Source organism: Vipera ursinii (genome assembly GCF_947247035.1).
Source record: "Vipera ursinii genome assembly, chromosome: 1".
Taxonomy (NCBI): domain Eukaryota; kingdom Metazoa; phylum Chordata; class Lepidosauria; order Squamata; family Viperidae; genus Vipera; species Vipera ursinii.
In genome coordinates this window covers 309,010,256-309,035,507 of record NC_139512.1, presented here as the reverse complement: position 1 = coordinate 309,035,507, position 25,252 = coordinate 309,010,256, and the positions used below count along the sequence as shown (strand labels likewise).

General features: G+C 38.1%; 1 protein-coding gene across 1 annotated transcript in view; it reads right to left on the bottom strand.

Moving 5' to 3' along the window:
• USH2A (usherin) overlaps positions 1-25,252 on the bottom strand; it is a gene marked incomplete at both ends in the record, with an annotated part of 509,528 nt that overhangs the window by 19,907 nt on the left and 464,369 nt on the right. The window contains 3 exons of the mRNA XM_083377756.1: positions 10,892-11,207; positions 11,658-13,174; positions 15,438-15,665. Coding sequence (XP_083233882.1) covers positions 10,892-11,207; positions 11,658-13,174; positions 15,438-15,665 — 2,061 coding nt within the window. The remainder of the gene's footprint in view (positions 1-10,891; positions 11,208-11,657; positions 13,175-15,437; positions 15,666-25,252) is intronic.

The following is a 25,252-nucleotide window of genomic DNA, read 5'->3' as shown; positions in this document are numbered from 1 at the left end:
TTTTTTAGTATTAAGTATTCCTTAGTAAGCTTTCATGTCGGGCAGTTCTAACTGTACTAAAACTAGCTCTTATACTATCTCCTAATTTTCTGCTGTAACATTTGAATTTATTCCAAACCTTGCAAAGGAAGCCAAAGGTCCTAAATACTTTCATAAATTAAGATTTTTAACTACATAATGGACATTGTTACTGTGGATCTAGCTTCAATTGCAGCCGAGAAACTACTACTACAACATTGGTGATAGAAGATTCAAGAAAAGAAACCAATTTTAGTGGCCTCAGCTATACAACTAATGTCTGAAAGCTATTTGAAAAGTATTCTGTTGAAGTCATAACACTATTCAATTGCAAGATGGCCATCTATTTTTTTTATTTCAGGGATCATACTGTTTCTTTGGAACTGTTGACTCTTAAGTAAATTGTGTGACTCATACAGCATGCTTGTACAGACTGAAAGTAAAGAATGCAAAAATTTAATTATATATGTTGGAAGGAGAAGGAGGAAGAGGAGGAGGAATAATAATTGCCCTTCGGGAAAGGGCGGTATATAAATCTAATAAAATTAAATTAAAAAATTAAAAGACAGCTTTCCTTGGACCAGTTTACATTCTAAGATGATATCTTTAATTCCACAAATCAAACATCTCTCTATCCCAGGTCCTTGAGAAGGACTTGATAGTTAGATAAAAATGCCAAATCCAGTCTCAACATCTGGCTGACTGGTTGTATGATGAACCATAGTAATAACAGGAGTCCCAGTGAGGCACTACTCTGACATAGTAATAGGTATCTTAAGTGCAACCCTAAAACAGCTGGACCATCATTTGAACATCATCAGCACTGATAAAATCACTGTCACTGTAAAAGGCAGCTCCAGATCATGAGAACATATAAGTGTAATATTAGCAAGTTAAAAGTTACTAAAAATGAAAGGTTTTCAGACAATTTCCAGGCTCAGAAACAAAAGTATAATATTCAGCTATAACATTAGTATCATACATATTCAATTATTAATATAAATTCATAGGAATGAAATCATTCACTTTTCTAAACAATAAAAAAGGTAAAGGTTCCTCCGCACATGCGTGCTAGTAGTTTCCAACTCTTTCCGTTTCAAAGCCGAAAAGCCAGCGCTTGTCCGAGGACGCCTCCGTGGTCATGTGGCCGGCATGACTAGACACCAAAGGCGCACGGAACGCTGTTACCTTCCCACCGTAGTGGTCCCTATTTTTCCACTTGCATTTTTACGTGCTTTCGAACTGCTAGGTTTGCAGAAGCTGGGATGAGTAACAAGCGCTCACTCTGCTACGTGGCACTCGGGATTCGACCCACCAAACTGCCGACCTTCTGATAGACAAGCTCAACGTCCTAACCCACTGAGCCACCGCATCCCTTTTTTCCAAACAATAGTATCAACTAAAACATTTATGGATGAAGGTGACATGGTAAAAATCTTCACTGTATCCAAATTATTGTAGATTATCTTTGTGTGGTTAATGTCTTTCTACTTAAACAAGATTGCCTTGTAATTAAAACCTTCAGTGTTTCAGTATCCTGCTAAATTTTTTGGATGAGAAATAGGAAATTTTTATCTGTCAGACAATAAAACCTGGTGACTGAACCCTGGACATAAATGCCATACTAAGACAAAACATTTTTTTAAAAAAAGTTTCCACAATTGGTTGATTTTGTGATAGAGGGATTAAAAACACAATTTTTCAAAAAAAAAATATAAAAGGTAAATCAAAGCTTCAGACAACTTTTGTTCCTTTTAAATATTTCATTGCATCCATAACTAACATGGATGTTTACCTTCAAAAGACAGACAATTTAATAATTTTTTCCTATTGGTACATAATGAGATAGTTAAAACACTCCCAGGAGAGAGATAAGCAGATATTAAAAGGTCTTTCCAATACCTGCACTGACTAAGGGCAACAGTTAATTCAATAGATTCAATCAAAATCACTACTTCTTTCAGGCCTGCTGATTTATTACTTTGGCTGTAGTTAGTCATCACTCATTTTAGTTTGCTTTTCAGAGGTCATAAATTATGCGGTATAAATAAAAAGATACAATCAAGGAAACCATATCAATTTACATAACACCCAGAGAATATATTTGCTCCCATGACACTCACAATAATGCCTTTTTAAAAAACAGGCCAATCACAGTGTTTGAGTACGTTGGAAACCAACAACCCAAAAGGTCTTGCCCTACTGAAGAATTAGCAGGTTCATAACTACTGTATCTGTATGTATGAATTCATCATAATTAATTAGGGACTTTTTATTTACCTGAGCAATTGTGCAAAGATTAATCACCAACTTCATTCATTGAAAAGTGATAAAGAGATTTGTTTTTTCTCACCTCTGTTCCTGTTTCATAGACACCAGCCCTCACTAAGCTGCACCAATTGGAAATCAGCTTGACTAAAGACCAATCAGCAGTCAACAAACAGCAAATACCGTAGCTATAAAGATTGGAGCCCAACCAGTCCATGCTCGGTTGCCTGTGGTCTGCATAGTAAATCATCTTGCTTCTGAAGATATCAACAATCGTTGCCAGCAGAACATAAAAAAAAACTGTTGTTTTAGACCACTGTCATTAAATCCTGAAGCCAAACACTGCCCCTGATGCTTCATATGTCTGAATAAATAATGATAGTTTCATTTATTTTCTGAATTAAAATCCAATATAAAAACAGATCTGCAGAAAACCCCTCCCCCAAAAAACTCCATAAATCAGATGCCACCAGTGAAAAGGCCCTGCTTTGGTAGACAGAAACCACAGCTCTGATGATTAGTATCTCAGCTGAAGCATTTTTAAATCAAAGCATGTTGTGGGTCTCTAGATTGCAATTACTTTTTTTGAAAATTTTTATTAGTTTTATAGGGTTAACAAAGAAGGTAGGGAAAAGGGGACTTGGAATAGGGTAGAGGAAAGGTTAAGGGTAGGGGTTGGGATATATACATATATTTGTGAAGCAATATGGTGGTTGGGTAGTCTAAAGTAGCAAATAACAAGTTCTTTGTAGATAGTTCAGGTTGCATCAATAAAAATTCCCTCTCTGATTCCCTTAATTTTCACATAGTCAAAGTAATTAAGTTAATACAGTTCTAGTTATGAGCTGAAGCTAAAACTCAAATACTTTGGCCACCTAATGAGAAGGAAGGACTCACTGGAGAAGAGCCTAATGCTGGGAAAGATTGAGGGCAATAGAAGAAGGGGACGACAGAGAATGAGGTGGCTGGATGGAGTCACTGAAGCAGTAGGCGTGAGCTTAGATGGACTCCAGAAGATGGTAGAGGACAGGAAGGCCTGGAGGAACATTGTCCATAGGGTCGCGATGGGTCGGACACGACTTCGCAACTAACAACAACAACACAAGTTATGAGCTAGTCAATTAACAAAGTTTTCAATATAGTTAGACTAATACACATCAAAATCCTGTTTTTAAGTTTTACCTAACTGTAATATAAATACTCTAAGGTAGCCTATAATATGCAGAAAAGAGCTTACTTTTTGGGTAACCTACAATTCCCTATTTCAGTAAAGAATAATTCTTGTCTACAAAACTTACATTGTTCATTACATATCATTCTTATAATTTAACAGTAAAATCTAATTTTCATCTTGACACATCACCAATTTAATAAAAAATTGTCTTAACCATTCAACACTTAATAAAATACTATCTTCTATTATAAAATTCTAAATTTTATTGTATAATTCAAAGTTTTATTCTAAAAGCCTAATTTTGTTTTCCTTTAAAAATCTAAAACCTAAATATAGAATCAGTTTATATTTTTTAAAGATTCCCCTTAGTCCATCAAAAGACATTTTTTAAGTTATGTCTTTACAAATCCAAAAAAAGACAAGTCTACGTCTTTAAATCTAATGCTCGCCTTCTTTTTCTGCCAACCAAGCTTCCATCTTAGTGCTTTTAAGTTCTCCAATGTGTCTCCCTTTCTTCCTCCACCTCTTATTTGAATCCACAGAGACCATCCAAATGACAGTTTTGTCAAGCTAATATCCCCTTTATATTCCTTGAAGTATTGCTTTAATAGCTCAGTTTTTGATGTTTGCTGTGATATGATTGTCATTAATTCAGTCTGGTCTTTATCTTGTTCCATTTCCATCTGGGTTAGGTAGTAAATAGTAGCTAATGTTGTTATCATTTGATTAGCTGAATCCTCAACATACTGTATTTGGAGGCCTTTGATATCTTCACTCTTAATGTTGCTTTTTTTGGCTATTGTTGTTTTTTGAGTTGTAAGTTTTGTAGTTAAAGTTGGAGTTTGGACTTCAAAGTTCTCTGTAGGCTGCGTTTGTTGCTCTTTGAAGTCTCCTATTTTAATATTGATTTCCACTTCTGCTTGTTTTTGGGTTGTCAGTTCATCATTTAAGGTCAAAGTTTGGTTTGGTGGCTTTGAGTTGTCAGGTTTATCATGCAATTTGGCTTTAATTTGTTCAGTTATAGCCAAAATTGTGTCCAAAATCAATTTGTAGTTAAGTGGTGGGATATAATCATCCATTTTGTTAGTGTTTACAGCCAAGTCTTTCATGGAGGCTATTATAATAAGAGTCAGTAATTTTCCACCTCCAATGTTTCTAAAGGTTGATTTCAGTGCCAGGTGTTCTTTAAAGATAATATCAAGGACAGCTCTCCGCTCTCAAAATAAGCAAAAGGTTTACTTGCAATTCCAGGTTTAGCCACAAGATGTCATCAGTAGCATAGAGAATAAGTTGTAAAGTTCTTTTTTTCCAAATTAATATAAAGCTTTTATATAGTTAGTCCATTCTTTTTTCCTTAGTTCACATCTTATACAGAAAATACGGTAGTAGATCCCCACAAAAATAGGAACTTTTTAGTAAATAAGAATGAGATTATTTAATTTCTTTGTTTAATCAGCTGGGTTTGTTTTTTTCCCCCCTTCAACGCTTTAAGGCTTGAAATGTTGATCCCCCAGGTATAGAGAAGCCGTTTTCTAAAAAAAAAAAAAGGGGGGGAAGAGAATTTTAAAAAAGTCCCACAGGCAGGCAGTTAGGGGGATAGAAAAGGAAAGGTCTCACCCAGGTCCTCCAGATTGCTTCGTTGTGCTAGATGGTGCTTTTGGCTTTTGGCAGGGAGCGGCTTAGTAATCGGCTATGTTGATGGCTGGTCTCTTCTTCTTCGGGCCAAAAGGAGCTGCTCCGGATTCAAGCAGAGGGCTGCCACCCTTCCATGATCACAGGAGGGTCTCCTTATGGTGGTCGCCCCTCCAGGGCATCTTTCGACCCTTTTCAGGGTCCTCCAATGAAGAAGGATCGGACAGCAGGGAGGGAACTCTCCCCTGCGCGTCCAAAAGTGCCGCATGCACAAACCGGAAGCCTAGATTGCAATTACTGATTGCAATTCTTTGTACTTCTTTGGAAGATATTCCAGCTGGTCTTTGAATTTTAGGAGTCAAATTAAATTCTGGGCAAACCTGTGAGTTATTACAAATACATAAACAATGTGTAGTTGATAAACCTTTGTATCTTCCTTCCAAATAGGCTATTGGCTTTGTTTGAAAACAAAGTTCTGTGAAAGTTTGTCTCAGAGAACGGGATGTAAGACACTATAAATAATATGACATTCCTTGTCCATCTTTTACAAATTGATACTTAAGCTTAAAACACAAGAAAAAAGTTAAGGAAATGATTGATCCATTAGTGGGGGAAACTGGCAAGAAGGTGACAAGCAACAGGGAGAATGCAGAACTATTTAAGTCATTTTTTGCATCTGTCTTTACACAAAGGGAAATACAGTCCAACCTATCAAAAACAGTACCATAAAAAGAGATTAGAAACACAAGTTAAGATAGGCAAGAAAATGGTAAGTGAGCACCTGTCCAGCCTAGATGAGTTCAAATCACCAGGACCAGATGGATTATACCCCAAGGTTCTCAAGAAACTGGCAGATGTGATCTCAGAAGCACTGAACTATATTTTTCAAAGATCCTGGAGCACTGGGGAACTACCAGAGGACTGGAAAAGAGCTGATATAGTTCCCATCTTAAAAAAGGGAAAAAAATAAATCCAGGAAACTACAGACCTATCAGCCTGATCTCAATACCTGGGAAGATTCTGGAAAAGATAATCAAACAACAAATCAGCGAACACCTAGAGGCAAACAAAATCATTACTAAAAGCCAACATGGGTTTGTCAAAAACAGATCATGCCAGACAAATCTTATTGCATTCTTTGACCAAGTGACAAAATTAGTGGATCAGAGGAATGCTGTGGATATAATTTACTTGGACTTCAGTAAGGCATTTTATAAAGTAGATCACAACCTACTACCTGATAAGATAGAAAAATGTGGGTTAGACAGCATCACCACCAGATGGATTTGTAGCTGGCTGACAGCCATACTCAGCGTGTGGTCCTCAATTGAAGTGCATCTACATGGAGGGAAGTGTGTAGTGGGGTGCCCCAGGGCTCTGTTCTGGGCCCAGCACTCTTCAACATCTCCATCAATGATTTGGATGAGGGGATAAATGGGGAACTCATCAAATTTGCAGATGACACCAAGCTAGCAGGAATAGCCAATACTCCAGAATATAGGCTTAAAATACAGGAGGATCTGGACAGACTTGAACACTGGGCGGTATCTAACAAAATGAAATTCAATGGGGAAAAAAGTAAGGTTCTACATTTAGGCAAGAAAAACCAAATGTACAGATATAGTATAGGGGGTACATTGCTCAATAGTAGTAACTGTGAGAGGGATCTCAGAGTCCTAGTGGACAATCACTTAAATATGAGCCAGCAGTGTGCTGCAGCTGCAGTGCTAGGCTGTATTAACAGAGGGATAGAATCAAGATCACGTGAAGTATTAATACCACTTTACAATGCCTTGGTAAGGCCACACTTGGAATACTGTATCCAGTTTTGGTCACCACAATGTAAAAAAGATGTTGAGACTCTAGAAAGAGTACAGAGAAGAGCAACAAAGATGATTAGGGGACTGGAGACTAAAACATATAAGGAATGGCTGCTGGAATTGGGTATATCTAGTTTAATGAAGAGAAGGTCGAGATGATAGCAGTGTTCCAATATCTCAGGGGCTGCCACAAAGAAGAGGGAGTCAAGCTATTCTCCAAAGCACCTGAAGGCAGGAGAAGAAGCAACGGATGGAAACTAATCAAGCAGAGAAGCAACCTAGAACTAAGGAGAAACTTCCTGACAGTTAGAACAATTAACCAGTGGAACAACCTGCCTCTAGAAGCTGTGAATGCTCCAACACTGGAAGTTTTTAAGAAGAGACTGGACAGCCATTTGTCTGAAATATTATAGGGTTTCCTGCCTGAGCAGGGGGTTGGACTAGATTATTATTATTATTATTATTATTATTATTATTATTATTATTATTATTATTATTATTATTTTAATTTATATACCGCCCTTCTCCCGGAGGACTCAGGGCGGTGAACAGGGCAATACATAAAAACTAGATACAAAAATTAAAAATTATTAAAACATGATTAAACAATGCCCATAGATGACCTCCAAGGTCCCTTCCAACTTTATTATTAATAATAATATTATGCCTATACCTTTGAGTAAAGAAAGAACAAATGGTTCTCATTCATTTCATGGCCATTGTTCTTGTTGATACTATCTGAGTTTTCCTTGATAGCATTTCAGTAAACCCATTATCCAAATACTTAAATGACCTCACTTGTTCTGTCTCCTTACCATCTAGTGCCCATCTAAGTTTCTTTGGTCTTTTAATAAATATTGCCACCTTAGTTTTTGAATCATTTATCTGTAAATATGCTTTCCTAGTGTAAGTGCCAAATTCTATCAGGATTCTTCTCATTCCAATTAATGTTGTTGAGATGACCACCATGTTGTTTGGTACTTTGTCCATCTCTCCTTTCTAACTGGAGATTTCAGAACTGAACCTAGGGTCCTTGGTGTGAAAAGAATTGTTCCATCTTAAGATCTTTCTCATACTGGCTTAGATTAAAGAGTTTGCTAAAGCTTCAGAAATAAAAAAAGAAAAGATTTTATCATTTAGTTATATTGTTAATGTCAGAACCATCAAGCTAGACTCTGAAGATTGACAGTACTTTTTAAAGGCCTTCTTTCCACTTCAGGAAATTTAGTTGCATTTAAAACTTTATGACCAACAAACACGGCTCTGAGAGAGATGCAGAAGAATCAATATGATGCTTAATGAAAAATAAATCTGGGTATATCTATATCTATATCTATATCTATATCTATATCTATATCTATATCTATATCTATATCTATATCTATATCTATATGTTTTAAATGTTTTAAATGTTTGTTAAGTATTTAGAATGCACTTGCTTAAGTCCAAACACGGGACAAATCTTATTTCCTGTTTCAGCCTAACCTAAGGCCATCTACAGGCAGTAGCTACAGCAGTGGCAGCTCATATTTGTGTAAAATTTTTTGGCTTGCTAACAAAGAATAAAGGGAGACAGATATGTTCATTTATTTGTTCTCATCAGTCAGCCATACCCTTCTGAGATTCGAACCTGGGCCGACTGCATCTTAAGCAGTTGTTTTAACCCCTAGGCCACAGGCTCTCTCTCTCTCTTTGTTAGCTGAGAAGCAAGGGAGATATGTGTTAAATGTTTGTTAAGTATTTAGAATGCACTTGCTTAAGTGCATTCGAATCTCAGAAGAGTATGGCTGACTGATGAGAACAAATAAGTTTGAAATGATCATATCTGTCTCCCTTTATTCTTTGTTAGCAAGCCAAAAGAAATTTACACACACACACACACATACACAGAGATATATAAACTTGAATCCCAGGTACATACATTTAAAATCCAATAAAAGCTACTGATCTTTGGGATGAAGAAAAAACCTTTTTAATCACTGAGCTTTCGTCAGTCCTCTGCTGACATCATCAAAGTAGGAGCAAATGGCTGGAAGAATTTGCTTTCTATATCTGTGTAGTATTTAGCGCTCTGGTCATGGAGTGCATGACCGGTCCATGCGCCCCTCGCTCCCCTGTAACTGATCCTGGTTTCACCGTGCCAGCCCAAATTGGCCACGAACTGAATGCTTTCCCTCCTCTCATCTGCCCCACCCTCTGGCCATGTTCATCCTGTGGCACACAGCTGTTCGGAAGGATGATAGGGAGAATGACCCAGCAACGCTGCCGAACAGATGCGTGCTGCGGGATGAATGTGGCCAGTGGGCAGGGCAGATGAGGGGAGGGAAAGCGTTGAGATCGTGGCCAATTTCAGCATGCTAATGGTTTCAGTTGAAATCTAACTTTGTGGATGCCATACGATGCTATCAAACTGCATATTTCTGCATAACATGTGAAAGTGCATTTTCACAACCCTCTCCTCATTACTGGCAAGCTCAGAATGTTTGATAGTTTCAATTGGGTCATTTTAGTATAATCTAAATTTGAGTGAAACCTCTGAAAAGAATGAGTTTAATTGCAGTAAGAATGTTCAAACAATTCAGAAATAAAGCAGATAGTTGCACTTTTGCTTAAACCTAAATTTTAAAAAAATGTAAATCTCTTCTAAATATGGTCTTACTTTATTGTTCAGTATAGCATTTGGGAGCAGCATTGTGCAAAATGATAGGTCGTCCTCGATACAATATGTTACAACCCATGTAAATGCTTTTAAAAGGATGCATGCTTGAAGAAATATTAAGATTCCTATCATTTGAATAATTAAAACCAGAAGGCTGAATATAAAATAATAACATTTTCCAAAGGAAACTCATCATTTCCTTAAAAGGTCAGAGATTGTCACAATTATTAGCCACACTGTCAGGGATTAGGAAAAATAGGGCCAATTGGAAAATATGTAAATATTATTTAGTTAGATTCCCTCAGCCAGCTTACAGTTTGCCACGATTTCATAAAACTTCTGGTTTGTCTGCCTGCATCTGTTTGCCAAAACAGCATAAAACCGGTTAATTTAAGTATATTCTCTCTCTCTCTCTCTTTCTCTCTGTGTGTATGTGTGTGTCTGTGTCTGTGTTTGTGTGTGTGTGACACACACAGAGACAGAGATTCCAGCCTCTAATGTGAAACAATGAATTCCAGAAAGTATTCTAGCAGTTCTCTCATTGTTAACTCATTGAAGCTCAAAGAAAATGGCATCATTAGAACTAGAAAATCAAATAACTGAAGAGCCATCATCTGTGATGAAACACAGGCTTTCCCATGATGTCAAACATTCCTCTGAAACTTGCCATGTGCAACCATCTATATCCCTGGTGCACCTATGCAGAATTACAAGAATTATAAGAAGCATCCAAAAATTTTCAATGAAAAAATTTGTCCAAGTTCCCAAGATCCCGCTCTGTCCAGTTCAAAAGATACTAGGAATAATTACTGGAATTAAGGAACCATTGTTTACCTCTTGATTGTGACAAGTACAGTATGAGAGACCACTGGATATGTTATATCACTCAGGTGATATGCTAACTGAAATACTCTTTATGGGGACTAAGTCAGCCAACAAGACAAGAGAGAGAAATAGATATACACAAACCAACTCCTCCTCCTCCTCTACACACACACACACACACACACACACACACACACACACACACCAATTTGTTTAGACCCTATATGGGAAAGAGTTACAGCTGCATCAGAACTGGAGTAGAAGGCACTCATATCCATTCATTATCATGCCCCTGGCAATCTGTCAATTTTGCTATATCACAAAACAAGTTCATGTATAAAGAGGAATTGCTATGCCATCTTGAAGCATTGTGATCACTGACAATTCTTAGAGAGAATAATACCATTGCTAAGATACTGTATGTTAACCATTTGACAAAGAGAATTTCTCAGTGAGATGCCCAGAAAGTTTCACTGTAATCTCCCATTTTCATACCTGATATTCATATTCAGTGAAAGGCAGGAGTGTGTCATCTTTGAATGAAGTGGATGAACCATTATAAACAAGGCTGACATTGTGTTGATTGGGTAATGGCTGTCTTCGATAAAGTTCATAATGTAAGATGTCTCCATTTGGGTGCTTTGGGCCAGTCCACACAATGGAAAGAACAGTCTGGAATCCATCAAGACTTGACTGGACATCTATGAAAGGAGCTGGCTGTATTTCAGGGGGTGCTTCAAGAGTTTTTACGGATGCCCATTCACTGTGAGTACAGCCCAGAAGACTGCAAGCTTGTACTTGTACTTCATACCTTTGCAAACACAAATCAGAAGTGAGCTAGTAGAATCTAGGCTTTGCACAACATATAAAGGTAACATAAAGAACAGATGTTCCACAAGACAAAGTTTGCAGACATTCAAACAAAGAAGAAATACATTCCTTCAGAATCACTGGACTATAATTTAAGGTCTTTTGGTGAGTAAAAATCTAATCATATGAATTGAAAATCTGGGTAGAAAAGAACACAACACTAAATTTGTTAGAAATATAAAATCTGATTGGCAAAGGCTAGCTATAAAAAAAACCTGATTGACTAAGTAAATTTAATCAACAATCCTTACAATGGACAAACTAATATGCATGCACCTCCCAGCTTTTTCATGGATGCAGTGAGCTAATATGCCTTGGGAAATTTATTTATGTTCTAAAGGACAAGAATTCCCTCCTCATTTACTCATTACAGCATATGCTTACAACATACCTGTGATAGGGTTTTAGTTCTGTTAAATTGTAAGACTGTCTTCCAAAAGAATCATGGAATGAATCCAGATAAATCACTTTCTTTTGTGATTTAATAGGCTCCCGAAGAATGATAGTATAATTGATTATGTTACCATTAATCTTTGCTGGGGGATCCCAAATAACCAAAATTGTCTGCGAGGACCATGGATGCAACAGAGGTGGAGACATTCCAGATGGGGCAGAAGGATCGGTTTTTATCTTGGCTATTGGACTGGTGACACTCCCTTGGCTGTTGTTTGCAGTAACAGTATAGATGTATTCCACTCCAGGAGTTAACATAAGGTCCTTATAGTGTCTATCTAGACCTGAATAAACCAGCAATCCATTCCTCCTTAACTCATAAATCTGGATTTTACCATTTGGATTATTGGGAGCTTTCCATGTAATTTCTAGAGATTCTGAATCTGTCACTAGTAACATGGGAGGATCTAAGTTAAGAGGAGGGGCTTCTATTGTCCAAGCAGATTGGGATGCACTAGCAGTGCAGCCTCCGTTGGTACAGGCAACCAACATGATGTCATATTTAGTATAAGGTTGTAGATTCAATACTGTCCTGAATAAACTCTTTCCAACATATTGTTCTTCTTCATTCAGCTTTAAAATGTACTTTATGATTTCGCCATTTTGAATTTGGGGTGGTGACCAAGATACATTAATCTGGGTTGAATGTATACCTTCTAGAGTAGGAGGGCTGACTATTGCTGGAGCTGCTTCTAATGTCCGTATTCTGGAACGGTCACTAGAGCAGCACCCTCCCAGGGTACAAGCAGTTATTAAATAATTGTATTCTGTATATGGAAGCAGGCCTTGATCAGTGTAATTGAAGATTGAAGCATCAAAGCTAAAAGGATAGGGAACATCATTTCTTTGGAGCTTATATGACAGCAGAACACCATTGCTTTTTTCTGGGAGTGACCATGAAATCCATATTTTGCTGGGATTTTGAGGGATATAAGTGAACATGGGAGCAGCCATGCCTTCTGGGGCAGCTTGGCTGGTTTTTGCAGCAGACCAAGGACTATCAGTGTAGCCTGCTGAATTCCAGGCACGTATTTTATATTCGTATGTAGTCCACGGCTGCAAATGCTGAGCATGATATACAAATGCGTTACTCCCAGTGTTATATTCTGTGAAAACAATGTTCTCTTGTTCTGTCGTTCTATTTTCCCCTGAAGCATTTTCTTTGGTGTGTCTGTGAATAACTTCATAGCGCATTATTTTTCCATTTGAATTAATTGGCTCAGACCAGCTCAGTTCAATGCTGGTTGCATTCACCAAATGGATTACAGGAGCCATTTGAGAAGCAGGAGGGGCTGCCTCTGTCCAAATTTGCTGCGGTGAAGAGCGAGTACAACCAGCTGCTGTACAAGCTTCAAGAACGAGAGTATATTCAGTGAAGGGATCAAGACGTCTGAAGAGGAACTGACGAGACAAGCCACTATATTCTAGATTGCCATCATTGAAAATATTGTAAATCTGAAAGGAAAGACAATGTCAATACATTATCAGCAAGACCATTAGTGGCCACATCACCCAACTTTTAAAACCTAATACAACCCACCAAATAGGTACCATAACTTTTCACAGGCTCCATTGGTAGCCCATCCCTGCTGCTCTTTGGATATTGTAAAAAGATCCAGCAGGAATAATAAAAAGCATGAATCCCTCTTTTCTTTGGGGAAAAAGTTTTACTCTGTAAGACTAACATATTTTATTATGATAAAAAGAGGACATTGTTAAAATACACTTTTAAAAAAATACTTATTGAAAATAAGGTAAAGGTAAGGGTTCCCCCGCATATGCGTGCTACTCGTTTCCAACTCTAGGGGCCGGTGCTCATCTCCATTTCAAAGCCGAAGAGCCACTTGTCCGAGGACGTCTCTGTGGTCATGTGGCCTGCATGACTAGATGCCAAAGGCACATGGAATGCTGTTACCTTCCCACCGTACTGGTCCCTATTTTTCTACTTGCATTTTTGCGTTCTTTCGAACTGCTAGGTTGGCAGAAGCTGGGACCAGTAACAGGCGCTCACTCTGTTACGCGGCACTCGGGATTCAACCCGCCAAACTGCCAACCTTCTGATCAAAAAGCTCAGTGTCCTAACCCACTGAGCCACTGCGTCCCGATTGAAAATATGTGATTGCTTTTAGCACCTTACCTTAGAGATTTTTCAGTCTTTTACAATGGTCATGTAAAACTTTAACCCCAGCCCTTTTCCTGATTTAAAAATCAAGACTAGATTTAAAAATCTATCTATTCATCCATAATTAAATCAGACTGAACTAAGTGGATCCTTCTTAGAGCTTTTCAGTACCACCAAAATAAGACATTTTCATGTCTTTTCCCCCCAGGAAAAATTCATCTAAAAGGTCAAACACGTACTATATAATAAAACTAAAACTGATAAGTCTTTAAATTCTACAGATGATTCTTTTTACTGTAATTGTAATGACTGGAGATCTGTGGAGATCCTCAGTCATCCAGGTCATGGCTATCCCAAAGGTGCCTTTTCAAAAGGCAACTGGACTTTATTTTTCCTTGAAGATGTTTTGCTCCTTGGATGAGAAGTGAAACGTCTTCAAGAAAAAACAAAGAAAGTCCAGTTGCCTTTTGAAAAGGCACCTTTGGGATAACGACCCGAGTTTGTAGAAGGGGAGACAGATGGTAAAGAGCCAAGCAAGAAATAAGCTGTGAGTTTTTCAAAAAAATGCCTGATAAAGTTGCTCACTAGCAATAAGCAAGCAAAGACTGATATCTTGCTTGCTTGTTGATTTATTACATATCATCCCCTATCCTTAATAGATTCTAGGCAATTATATATATATAAATAAATCAATAATAATAAGTACCCTGGAATAACATTAATTCTAAAAATTACAATAATCTTTAAAACTATTCTGTGTTGATGACTCAAGTCAGTCTCCAAAGCATCCCAGGAGAGCCACGTTTTCACCTGTCTTCAGAAGTCCATGAGAATCACCCCTGCTTTTTGTAGCAAGTTATTCAATAGGCAAGGAATTTCCACAAAGAATTCCCAGGCCTCCTTCTACAGTGCTTCTAAGAAGATGAAGAATCTGGATCATCTAGATCAGGAAGCAGAATTTATTTGGGAAAGGCAGCCTCTTAAATAGCCATGGACAAAGCAATACAAAACTTCAAAAGTAATGACTGGCACCTTGAATAACTTTTGAATTCACCTGCAACCAGTAGCTCCTGCAGCAACAGTGTGATATGGCGGTACCACAACTGACCAGCTGCATTTTGTTTAGTTCAGCTGAAATTTCTGGGTGGTCTTCAAGAATAGTCTCATTTAGAATAAAATACAGTGGCTCCTTGGTACTCAACCACTTTCAAACTCATTGAATTTGGTACTTAATGCATTTTGACATTAACATTTTGTCCTGATACTTATAATTTGTTTGGTACTCAAAGCACAAGCTAGAACTTGTTGGTGTCAGCTGCCTTGTGACTCACTATTATTTCTTATAGGAAAAAAATGTTTGGTTCTCATCATTGCATCTCTTGGAACTGAATAATGAAGAGTACCAAGGTGCCATTGTATAGCATACAACTATATTATAAGGGAACTTCAATTGAGAGTAGCCATGAAGTTCTATATTAAAGGTTTGCAGTATTGCAAATTAAAACATTTAAAATATACTAGAGCATTAATGACTTTTATAACATGACTTTCTCCACAATGTTTCTGTTCCACCTTGATGAACAAAGATTCAATTACCTTAATGTTACCGTTGGGCTTGGAAGGCTCTGCCCATCTGAGTAATAATGCCCTGCCATTCTCTTTCTTGTCCACTGTAAAGTTGCTTAGGCCACTTGGGGGAGCTTCCAGGGTGTGCACTGAAGTCCATGGACTAGCAACTTGCCCAGCATTATTGACAGCAACAATATGAATGTCGTAGGTTGTATACGGCTTCAAACCAAACAAGTAAGTTTGATACATCTCTCCCTGTAGGTGAAAGAGACAAATTTGTGGTTTTTGTATGTGATTTGCCTGAAAATATATCTTACACTCTCAACTAGACAAGTAGAAGAATTTACCTATCAGCAGTTTTCACAAGATCGATTACAATGTACTCTCATAAACATGTACAGTAGTATTGAATGGACTCCACTAATGTCTGTTGGTCTTGGGTCAAATACATACTTTTTGTCATAACAGAAAAACCCCCTTCTATTCTACTTCAGCACTATTCTATCCCACCATCTGTGCCATACACGTTTGCTCTTCTCCCATTACCAAGCTCTGCTCCCTGTTTTGTTTTTTATATGAAGCAGTGTATCTTTATCAACAGTAACACCCTAAATTAAAATGTAAAGATCTAAAAGCTGAATAAAATGGTGAAAATACTATTAAACACCACTGGGAGACCTAAAGAATCAGGTTAGGGACAGATCATTGATCACTGACAAATGAAATCGATCTTGGTGGTTGCTAAGAGTTAACACCAACTTGATGACACCTTATCAGTCAATCAGTTATTAGACCAACTTAAATGACTTGGCTGAAGAAGATGGTCTCACTTCCTTTTCAGATGGTAGACTATATGGTACAGTTCCCAAGGAAGCAAGAGAAGGCCCTTTCTTGTATACCTAAGAGATGGGCCTCTGAAAGTCCAGGCCAGAAGTGCACTATCTGAAACCAAAGTGAGTAAGGAAGTTTTGGATCTTGTATGGGCAGCCTCACTATACCTCTGCAGTTCCTTAAAGGAAGCATGTCTTTTCTAGGATGCATTGACAACTGTGTAGGCTCATGGAAATACATGTCCGAGTTACTACTTGGGCACATTTAGCAAAGAGTCTCCTGATATTTTTAATGCCCATTCAAAACTGATTCTGGCATATTTCTACTGCAAGAAAACATCTCAGCTCTTTCATAATATTTGCACTTAGAATTCTTTACACACCTTTCACTTGGATGGTGATTAGATACATCCCCTTATGATTAGTTCATAAAAAGAAAAGACTCAATTGCTTGGTTTTAGTTAAGTAGCTAAAAGCCACACTTCCAAGCTTCTAAATATTTAAATATCTGGTAAGCAGCAAGATGAAAAAATAATCTCTTTTTTTGCAGAAAAATAATCTTTTTTTAAATATTAAAAGTTAGATAATAAATATTTAATAGTTATTTTCCCACAACAATGAGCTTTCCTTTTAGATAAATATAGCACTGCATTTGAATGTCCATTTTGAATATTAAAGCTCAAAACCCACCATGACTGATTATAAGTATACTTTTCAATGACAATTATTCCTTACTCCTCCCATGTTGAAGAAGGCAAGTGCCTTGCGAATAACAATGATGAATGCAAGGGGTGCAAGTGGCTAAATAGGAATTTTTGCTTTTCATTCATTGCAAAGATGAGTAAAAATTCCTAAGCTATAAGATCTCCTGCGAGTCCCTTGGACTGCAAGGCGATCAAACCGGTCAGTCCTAGAGGAGATCAACCCTGACTGCTCTTTAGAAGGCCAGATCCTGAAGCTAAAACTCAAATACTTTGGCCACCTAATGAGGAGGAAGGACTCACTGGAGAAGAGCCTAATGCTGGGAAAGATTGAGGGCAATAGAAGAAGGGGACGACAGAGAATGAGGTGGCTGGATGGAGTCACTGAAGCAGTAGGCGTGAGCTTAAATGGACTCCAGAAGATGGTAGAGGACAGGAAGGCCTGGAGGAACATTGTCCATAGGGTCGCGATGGGTCGGACACGACTTCGCAACTAACAACAACAACAACAACAACAAGCTATAAGATCTAAGTTTGCGAAAAGCACTCTATCAATCAGATGTAGATGTCAATGGACTTTTGTTTAAATTCATCCCATATACATTTATTCAAAAGACCTACTACGTTCGGTAAAGGTTAGAGAGAACTGTGTAGTAATCTACTTTATATATATATATATATATATATATATATATATATATATATATATATATATATATATATATACTATTAAAACTCTTGTATCTATTTGTTTCTAATCTTCAATTGGGCAAAACTGGATAACAATAACAATAATAGAGTTGGAAGGGACCTTGGAGGTCATCTAGTCCAACCCCCTGCTCAGCTAGGAAACCCTATACTATTTCAGACAAATGGTTGTCCAATTTCTTCTTAAAAACTTCCAGTGTTGGAGCATTCACAACTTCTGGAGACAAGTCATTCCACTGATTAATTGTTCTAAATGTCAGGAAATTTCTCCTTAGTACTAGGTAAGTATAGAGAACAATGATATCCTGACATCCGCTTTACAGCTGAGGAGGAGACCAATGGTACTCTTGCCTTCTTGGATGTACTGGTCAGCCGCCAACCTAATGGCACCTTCCATACGACCATCCACTGTAAGCCAACTCACACCGATGGGATCTTGCATTATAGGAGCAACCATCCTGTGTCACACAAGATTAGCTGTGTTAGGACACTGTTTAAGCGGATCAATAATCACTGCAATATGGACAGAACCAGAGCTGAGGAGAGGAACCATCTTTACCATATCTGCAGGTGTAATGGCTATCCAATGGAGTTTGTTAGGAGGTACAGTAGACCATATGAACCTCATGGTAGCCTACATACTGGCATATCGACAATGCTCACAATGCTCACAACACTCCCATATATCAATGACATGTCCGAGGCAACGGCATGGATACTAGCTCTTTTCAACATCAACGTTGCCCACAAACCAGACCAAACCCTGGGTGTCAAGATAATGCATCCTAAAGAGCCGCTCTCCAGCGATGAAAGATCTTCAATAGTTTATAAAATTAAATGTAAGAACTGTCACTGTAATTACGGAGAAACAACTAAAAGGCTTAAAACCAGGATCCATGAGCATGAACTGGTGATTAGACGGCAAGAACAATGCTCACAAGTATGGGAACACATGGCCAGCCACGATCACACATTTGATCTTGCAAGTGCGGAGGTAGTAGCCCGAGATGCCACCAAGGGCGGCCGGCTACTCAAGGAAGCTTGGTCGTTTGACAAAAACTCTATCAACCACCATAGAGACCTACTGCCTGCTTATCAGGCACTAAGGGGGTGGGAGCAACAGCGCTACAACTTACGATGGGCTCAACGAGTTCCGCCCTTGAAGGATCAGAACGGCATGGCTACATGTGAAAGAACTGCAGTCCTCAAGAAGGAAGAGTACCCAGTGCGTCCCGGACAAGATCTAAAGATGGGTGCTCAAATCCAGGAAAAAAAAGGGGGGTCATGAAATAAGAGCAGCTAGGGAGCCAGCTTATGGGTATTCGGACACACATCAGGCAGACAAGGAGAGCAACTACGAGTGAGGAAACGACTCTCGAACTTACAAACATGCGGATGGATGCGGGATGGTTAGAAACTATACGGTCAATTGGGGCTGGTAGACCAGTGACCCGCTTGATGAGCAGGGTGCAAAAAAACCCCAGCCTTATAATCAACCTCCCAGAACTCTGGCTTTTACTCTGACGATGTCGGCACTTAGCTGATGAAAGCTAAGTGTACGAGTGTATTAAAAAGTTTTGTTTATATTTTATCCTGGTGTTCGATTGTTTTATATGTATGTATGTATGTATGTATGTATGTATGTATGTATGTATGTATAATGTTAGTTTTAGCTGGGATCAAACTGTTGTGCCCCTCAATTGCAAACCCAAATAGAATAATACTTTCTCCAAATCTTGAAGATGATTCATATTAGAGGTGATTTGCATGGGCTGAGTAGCAGTCACAGCATAGTTCTCAGTAATGGAGATTACTAAAAACTAATAGACATGTAAAACAAAGTGCTAAAATACTATAGGTTATTACATTTTCCTTCTGCTAGGGGACAAAGTTTTAAAAAGCCCTTTATGATCAGTTAAAAACTCAAGATTAAGAGAATAAAGAAATTACCTCAAGCGCTCTCTTTCACACATAAACACACACTTATAAATGCTTGGGGATATTTAGCTATATCTATTCTCATAAAAAGCCTGGGAAGCATGTGTGCTTTAAAGAAAAACATATGCATATTGTCAATAGTAGCACCTGTTCAATTACAGTTTATTTCAGTATGGAGAATCCAATTTAGCCCCCTAGATGGCAATACTATCAAACAGTTTTTATACCATGAGTACTTAATGATTAACAACCAGCATTCAGTCATCCAACATACTCAAGGCAGCCATTAAAAAAATAACAAAATGATTTCATTATAGATTCTTTTAATAAACATTTATGGCTTAGATCCTTGAAAGTGGAAGCATTCGAACTGTCATAGCCAAAGGGAACGTATGGAACCCAATGCAAAATTATGGACTGTGGGTTAAAATACAGAGTTCAAATTGAAGTTCATGCTTGGCATAACAATCTGGCATCAGAAATTATGCTGGCACAAAACACTATTAAAATTAGCTTTACAATCGGATGCAGACTATATTAACAGTGTTTTATGAAAAGAGTTATCTATTAGGTTTCAGCAACTGAACTTTTAAAAGCCTACAATCTACAATTTGCATCTTAAGATTTAGTGGGGGAAATGGAGCTAGCACATGAAGTTAAATGCTTCTGATCAAATATTAAGTGCTTTGGTTACAGAACAACAGAAAAGTATACTGTATACAGTAAAGCTCATGGTTCATTATCTATATTTATGCATATGAATATATGCTTATGAAATAAACATGTAATATAAAGAGGTTTATTTTAGAGAATGAACAATTGCCATTCTTGCTATAATAATCTAAAGAATATCTACATAAATTCAAGATAGGCTAGAAAAACTTTGTTGACTCAACTGAAGAGGTAAAAAAGCTTCAAAAGACTTAGGGTTAGCTTAAACAGAATGCAAGTTGCCATCAATCAGTTAATTATGCTTCATCACATTTCTATACGATGCTGAGCATAATTTGTGAGACAACGTTGGGCTATACAGTAAATTCAGTAAATAATTAAATTGCATAATAAATTTATGGCCACAATTAGTACTTCATTATATTTATTTAAAGAATACAGGCTGCAGGATGGAGTGGGGAGCAAATTGGAAAAAGGACCCTCATTTCAAAGTAATGGTGAGAACTGCTCCCTTGAAACTGCAATTTCTCATGACAGAATTGCCAATAGCATCTGTGAAGAAAAGCACAGGGAAAAAGCAGTGGACTCTTCTGTGAAGCAACTTGAATCTAAGACTCTTTGGGGAGTTGTCTTTAGCCATCCTTTGAATTACTGAATTGGGAAAACAGAGAAACAGGGAGAAACTCCCTGTCTGTGAACTGAAAAAGAATGAGGGTGACCAAAGCAAAAGAAGGCTGCCATCTGAAAGACCTCAGATTGTCTTCAAAAAAGTGGTCTACGAAGAGAGCCACTATTTTTTATTTCCAATAACCATAATTACGGTTTGCCGACAACTAGATAATTATGATGATGCCAACTATGAAACCATTCTTTATTATGTTCAGACTTAACAGTTGTGCTGGGCGTAGCTTATTACTTCCTGTCTATCTACACCATATGGATTTTCAGTTCCTGGTAGGAATAGGCATCTTCCAAATTCTCATTGAGTTCTGGATCATAAACAGCCCTCTAGAGCTTTGGTTGCTGCTGTTTGTGTCAGGAGCACTGAAGCGCTTCCGAGTTAGAAGCATTAGTCAGTGACATTGCTGTTGCCCAAGGATCACCCAGTTGGAGACTCCTTTCATGTCCCTGTTAAGTTGCCCATCTAAGTGGTACCATCTATCAGCCCCTCTTGGCTTGGCTACTGAAAGAGTTCTCTACTTGGAAGGCCTTTAAGGTATGGGGCTCCTTCACTGAATTAATTCTATGGTAATTGGCCTTTCAAGAATGAAGCTCTTCAGGATACTCTAGTACAGGGTACTCAACCTTGGCAACTTTAAGACTTGTGGACTTCAACTCCCAGAATTCCTCAGCCAGCTTTGATGACAAACTACTTCTGGAAAGAAAAACCCCCTCCCCCCCACACGTACTATGATGCCACCAGGAGTCAGCTGAACACAAGGAGGAATTTTATTTATATTTTATTTCTATTGGCTGTTTTTTTTTTTTGCTATCACCTTTGTGCATGTTTGTTATCTTATAAGCTCCAAAGGGACAATCTTCCTATAGGAAAAACCAAACAAGATAGCCAAAAATGAATTCTCTGTCTTTAAGCCATTATGCTTACTTTGTGAATAAATCTTTTACATCCTGATTCTGAGAAAAGCTTCTACAGTCACATTCCACCTTAGATAGAGTCACTCCATAAATAGGCATTTCCTAAATAAGGATGGATTCAGTCACATCTTTTTCACTAGATCAGTTTTTTTCCAGTTTGCTGCATAAATCTGTAGCTATCCTATAGAGAATTAAACACTTTTAGCTCTCTTCCTTTTCTCCTAAGGCAATTCAAAATTATCTATGGAGACATTTCCCCCCCTCTATTACGATGTTCGGGTAAATTGCTATTTGCACAATACAAACCTAGATATGCCTAGTTAAATTTGAATCCAGCTGTGGGCAATAAAAGCTTATGACCTTTATGAAGACAGTGAGAATGCAGTCTTCCTCAATGTAAGCAGAACCAGCCACGATTGACTGTATCATTATTTTATTAAATCTATATGCTGCCCGATTCCAACAACTCTGGATGGCACATGCAAGAACTTTGAAAAAAGCAAAAAACCCATACACTTTCAACTCCTGTCTCCTTTTTTACATTGGCATATATATAAATGAAAAGATTTGGGTTTCTTAGAGATTCTTCCTCTCTGCTCCTTTTTAAAAACCACTCATTATTCTTATGCTGAAGGTAAAAATGTGTGATGCAATAAGCCGTTTTGTTTATTTCTGTTGCAGAACTTGACATTGATTAGGGCTGGACTGATTGGCTCAAAGTCATCTAGTTGCCTACCACATCTATGGGAAGACCACATCTTGAATTTCCCTGCTAATGGTTTAGCACCTTTACCACTCGGTAAATGCTGGCTGAGGAAGTTTGGAAGTTGAAGTCCACGCAACTTAAATTTGCTAAGCTTTAGAAACACTGTTCTATATCATATTTAAAAACTCAGTTTTTAGGACACTCTAATCCCTTAACTCAGGGTATAGTCAGGGTGACTGGATGGAGCTAGCATTTACTGGCTGGATGCCCTTCCTGACACCATGTGGAGTTCACAGCATATATATTTTCTTTTGCGCACTATCATCAGAGGGAAAAAAATCTTAAATTTCACATTTCATGTTGCATACAATCAAACTTTTACCAAAGATAGCTAGTTTCACTAACAAATCTCTCTGCTCTGCTCCTAACCACCACTCAAACAAATAATAAATTCCCTAGGATTCATATACAAACAGAATACTTTGCTCTAAACTCCAGATAAGAAGCATTTGTCTTAAGGGCTAATTTGCCACTTTTACTATTGTCACCTTGCCCTTGGTCTTGTCTTAATCAACTGCAAAAAGATCACACTTCCTCTAATGGGAAGAAAATAAATTCTCCGTTGATAGAATAGGCATCAAATCAGCATCTCCAGAAAGCCGGGTGTTGAGAGGTAATTGGAATCTGCATGAAGCTGTTCAAAATCAGTTCATTGATTTCAGCTATTTGGAGCACAACACTTTGTGGGGATAGAGAGTGCTATGGGCCTGCACTTTGAAAAACAAGGTGGCCTCAATAAATGTGTGACAATCATAAGTATTAAATTATCAGCACTCTAGTCGCTCCTATGTTGGATTGCTTTGAAGAGTAACAGAAAGGACCTATGTTTGCATAGGTTCTGAAGCAGTTTTTCTAAACAATATGGGAAATATGCCCAGCCTTATTTTTAATTCATTTGAGACAATCTTGACTACTGGGTGACTGCCTGGATAAGTCCCTGCTGTTTCTTTGGCAAGATTTTTGGAAGTGGTTTGCCACTGCCTTGTGCCTAGGGCTGAGTTAGAAAGATTATCAAACATAGTCTTTTCTGTGACTTGCTTTTATAACAAAAAACAACAGCCCTGTAACATTTAATTAATTCACTAATTAAATTACCTGTTTGTATTTCTTAAAAGGAGTAAGAAATTACAGAAAAATGTCCAGCAGTACAGTATTCATTGGATGTAAAACAAAAACTTAAAATGGTAAAGGCAAGATAAATTGGTGTAATTTAGGAATGGTGCTCAGTAGGTTAGGACGCTGAGCTTGTCGATCAGATGGTCGGCAGTTTGGCAGGTCGAATCCCGAGTGCCGCGTAACAGAGTGAGCGCCTGTTACTCGTCCCAGCTTCTGCCAACCTAGCAGTTCGAAAGCACGTAAAAATGCAAGTAGAAAAATAGGGACCACTACGGTGGGAAGGTAACAGCGTTCCGTGCGCCTTTGGCGTCTAGTCATGCCAGCCACATGACCACGGAGATGTCCTTGGACAAGCCCTGGCTCTTTGGCTTTGAAACGGAGATGAGCACCGTCCCCTACAGTCGGAAACAAGTAGCACGCATGTGCGGGGGAACCTTTACCTTTACCTTTAATCTTAAAATATAATTTTACTTTCCTTTCATAAAAACAGAAGCCAAGTACACCCCAAATGTTAAGAGAAGCATTTTCAAAACTACTCATTAAAAATCTCGACAAGTTTGTGTGTCCGTGTATGATTGCTTTGACTGCTTGAATTTCCCCAAAGGTGGAAAGCGGGTCAAAAATTGTATGTAGGTGGGAATGTATCAAAAATTAGCATTGATCTGTGGTTGTCAATAATGTTGTTTGTGGGAAGGCTCCCTGCACAAATATTTAAACTGCACAAAGGTACACAAACTCGCAGTCTTTGAATATGTTGTGGGAAAATTATTTTTTATTGAAAAGTTTTAAAAAATACAATTTTCCTTTAAGAAACCCCCCTTCCCCCTCCCTCCTCCCCTCCCTACCTCCCCCCTATCTCCCCCCCTCCCCCTCTCCCTCCTCCCTCCCCTGCCTCCCCCCCTCTACTTCCCCTCCTCCCCCCCTCCCCCCCTCCGACTTCCCAGAGCAAAATACAAGGTATATATCTAAAAAGCAATCATAAACAATCATATACTAACAATTATAAACTCTAAAATCCATCACTCTCTAGCTTATATAGAGTAAACCAATCCTTAACAATACTAAATATATATAAAGAACTAAAATAAAAGAAAACTAGCATCATTCCCATCTATGTTCTTCCACATTTCCCTATTACCTAAACATATCCTCATTTACACATCACAAACACCTATCCCTATTAACCTCTCTAGCCAAAATAGACTATAATAGATAGTTCTTACACAAATTAACCCGCATTAACCCACAAAACTTTCTTCCTCTTCCTCTGTAATAAATTGTCCATTAATTCCAAATTAAAGATTCTGTTACCATACATATCATCCCAAAACTTTTAAAAACGCAACTACCACTTGTCTATAAGTATATTGTGGAAGTTCCATAGATTTCTGCTGGTCTTATTTTTTTGTCTTTTTTGAGCGTTTTAAGGCAGCACGCGTCACCCTCTGTTCTCTAATATCATCCAAAAGAGTTGCAGCTTGAACTCCTCCTGTACCCTTCTCGTCTATCTGTCCA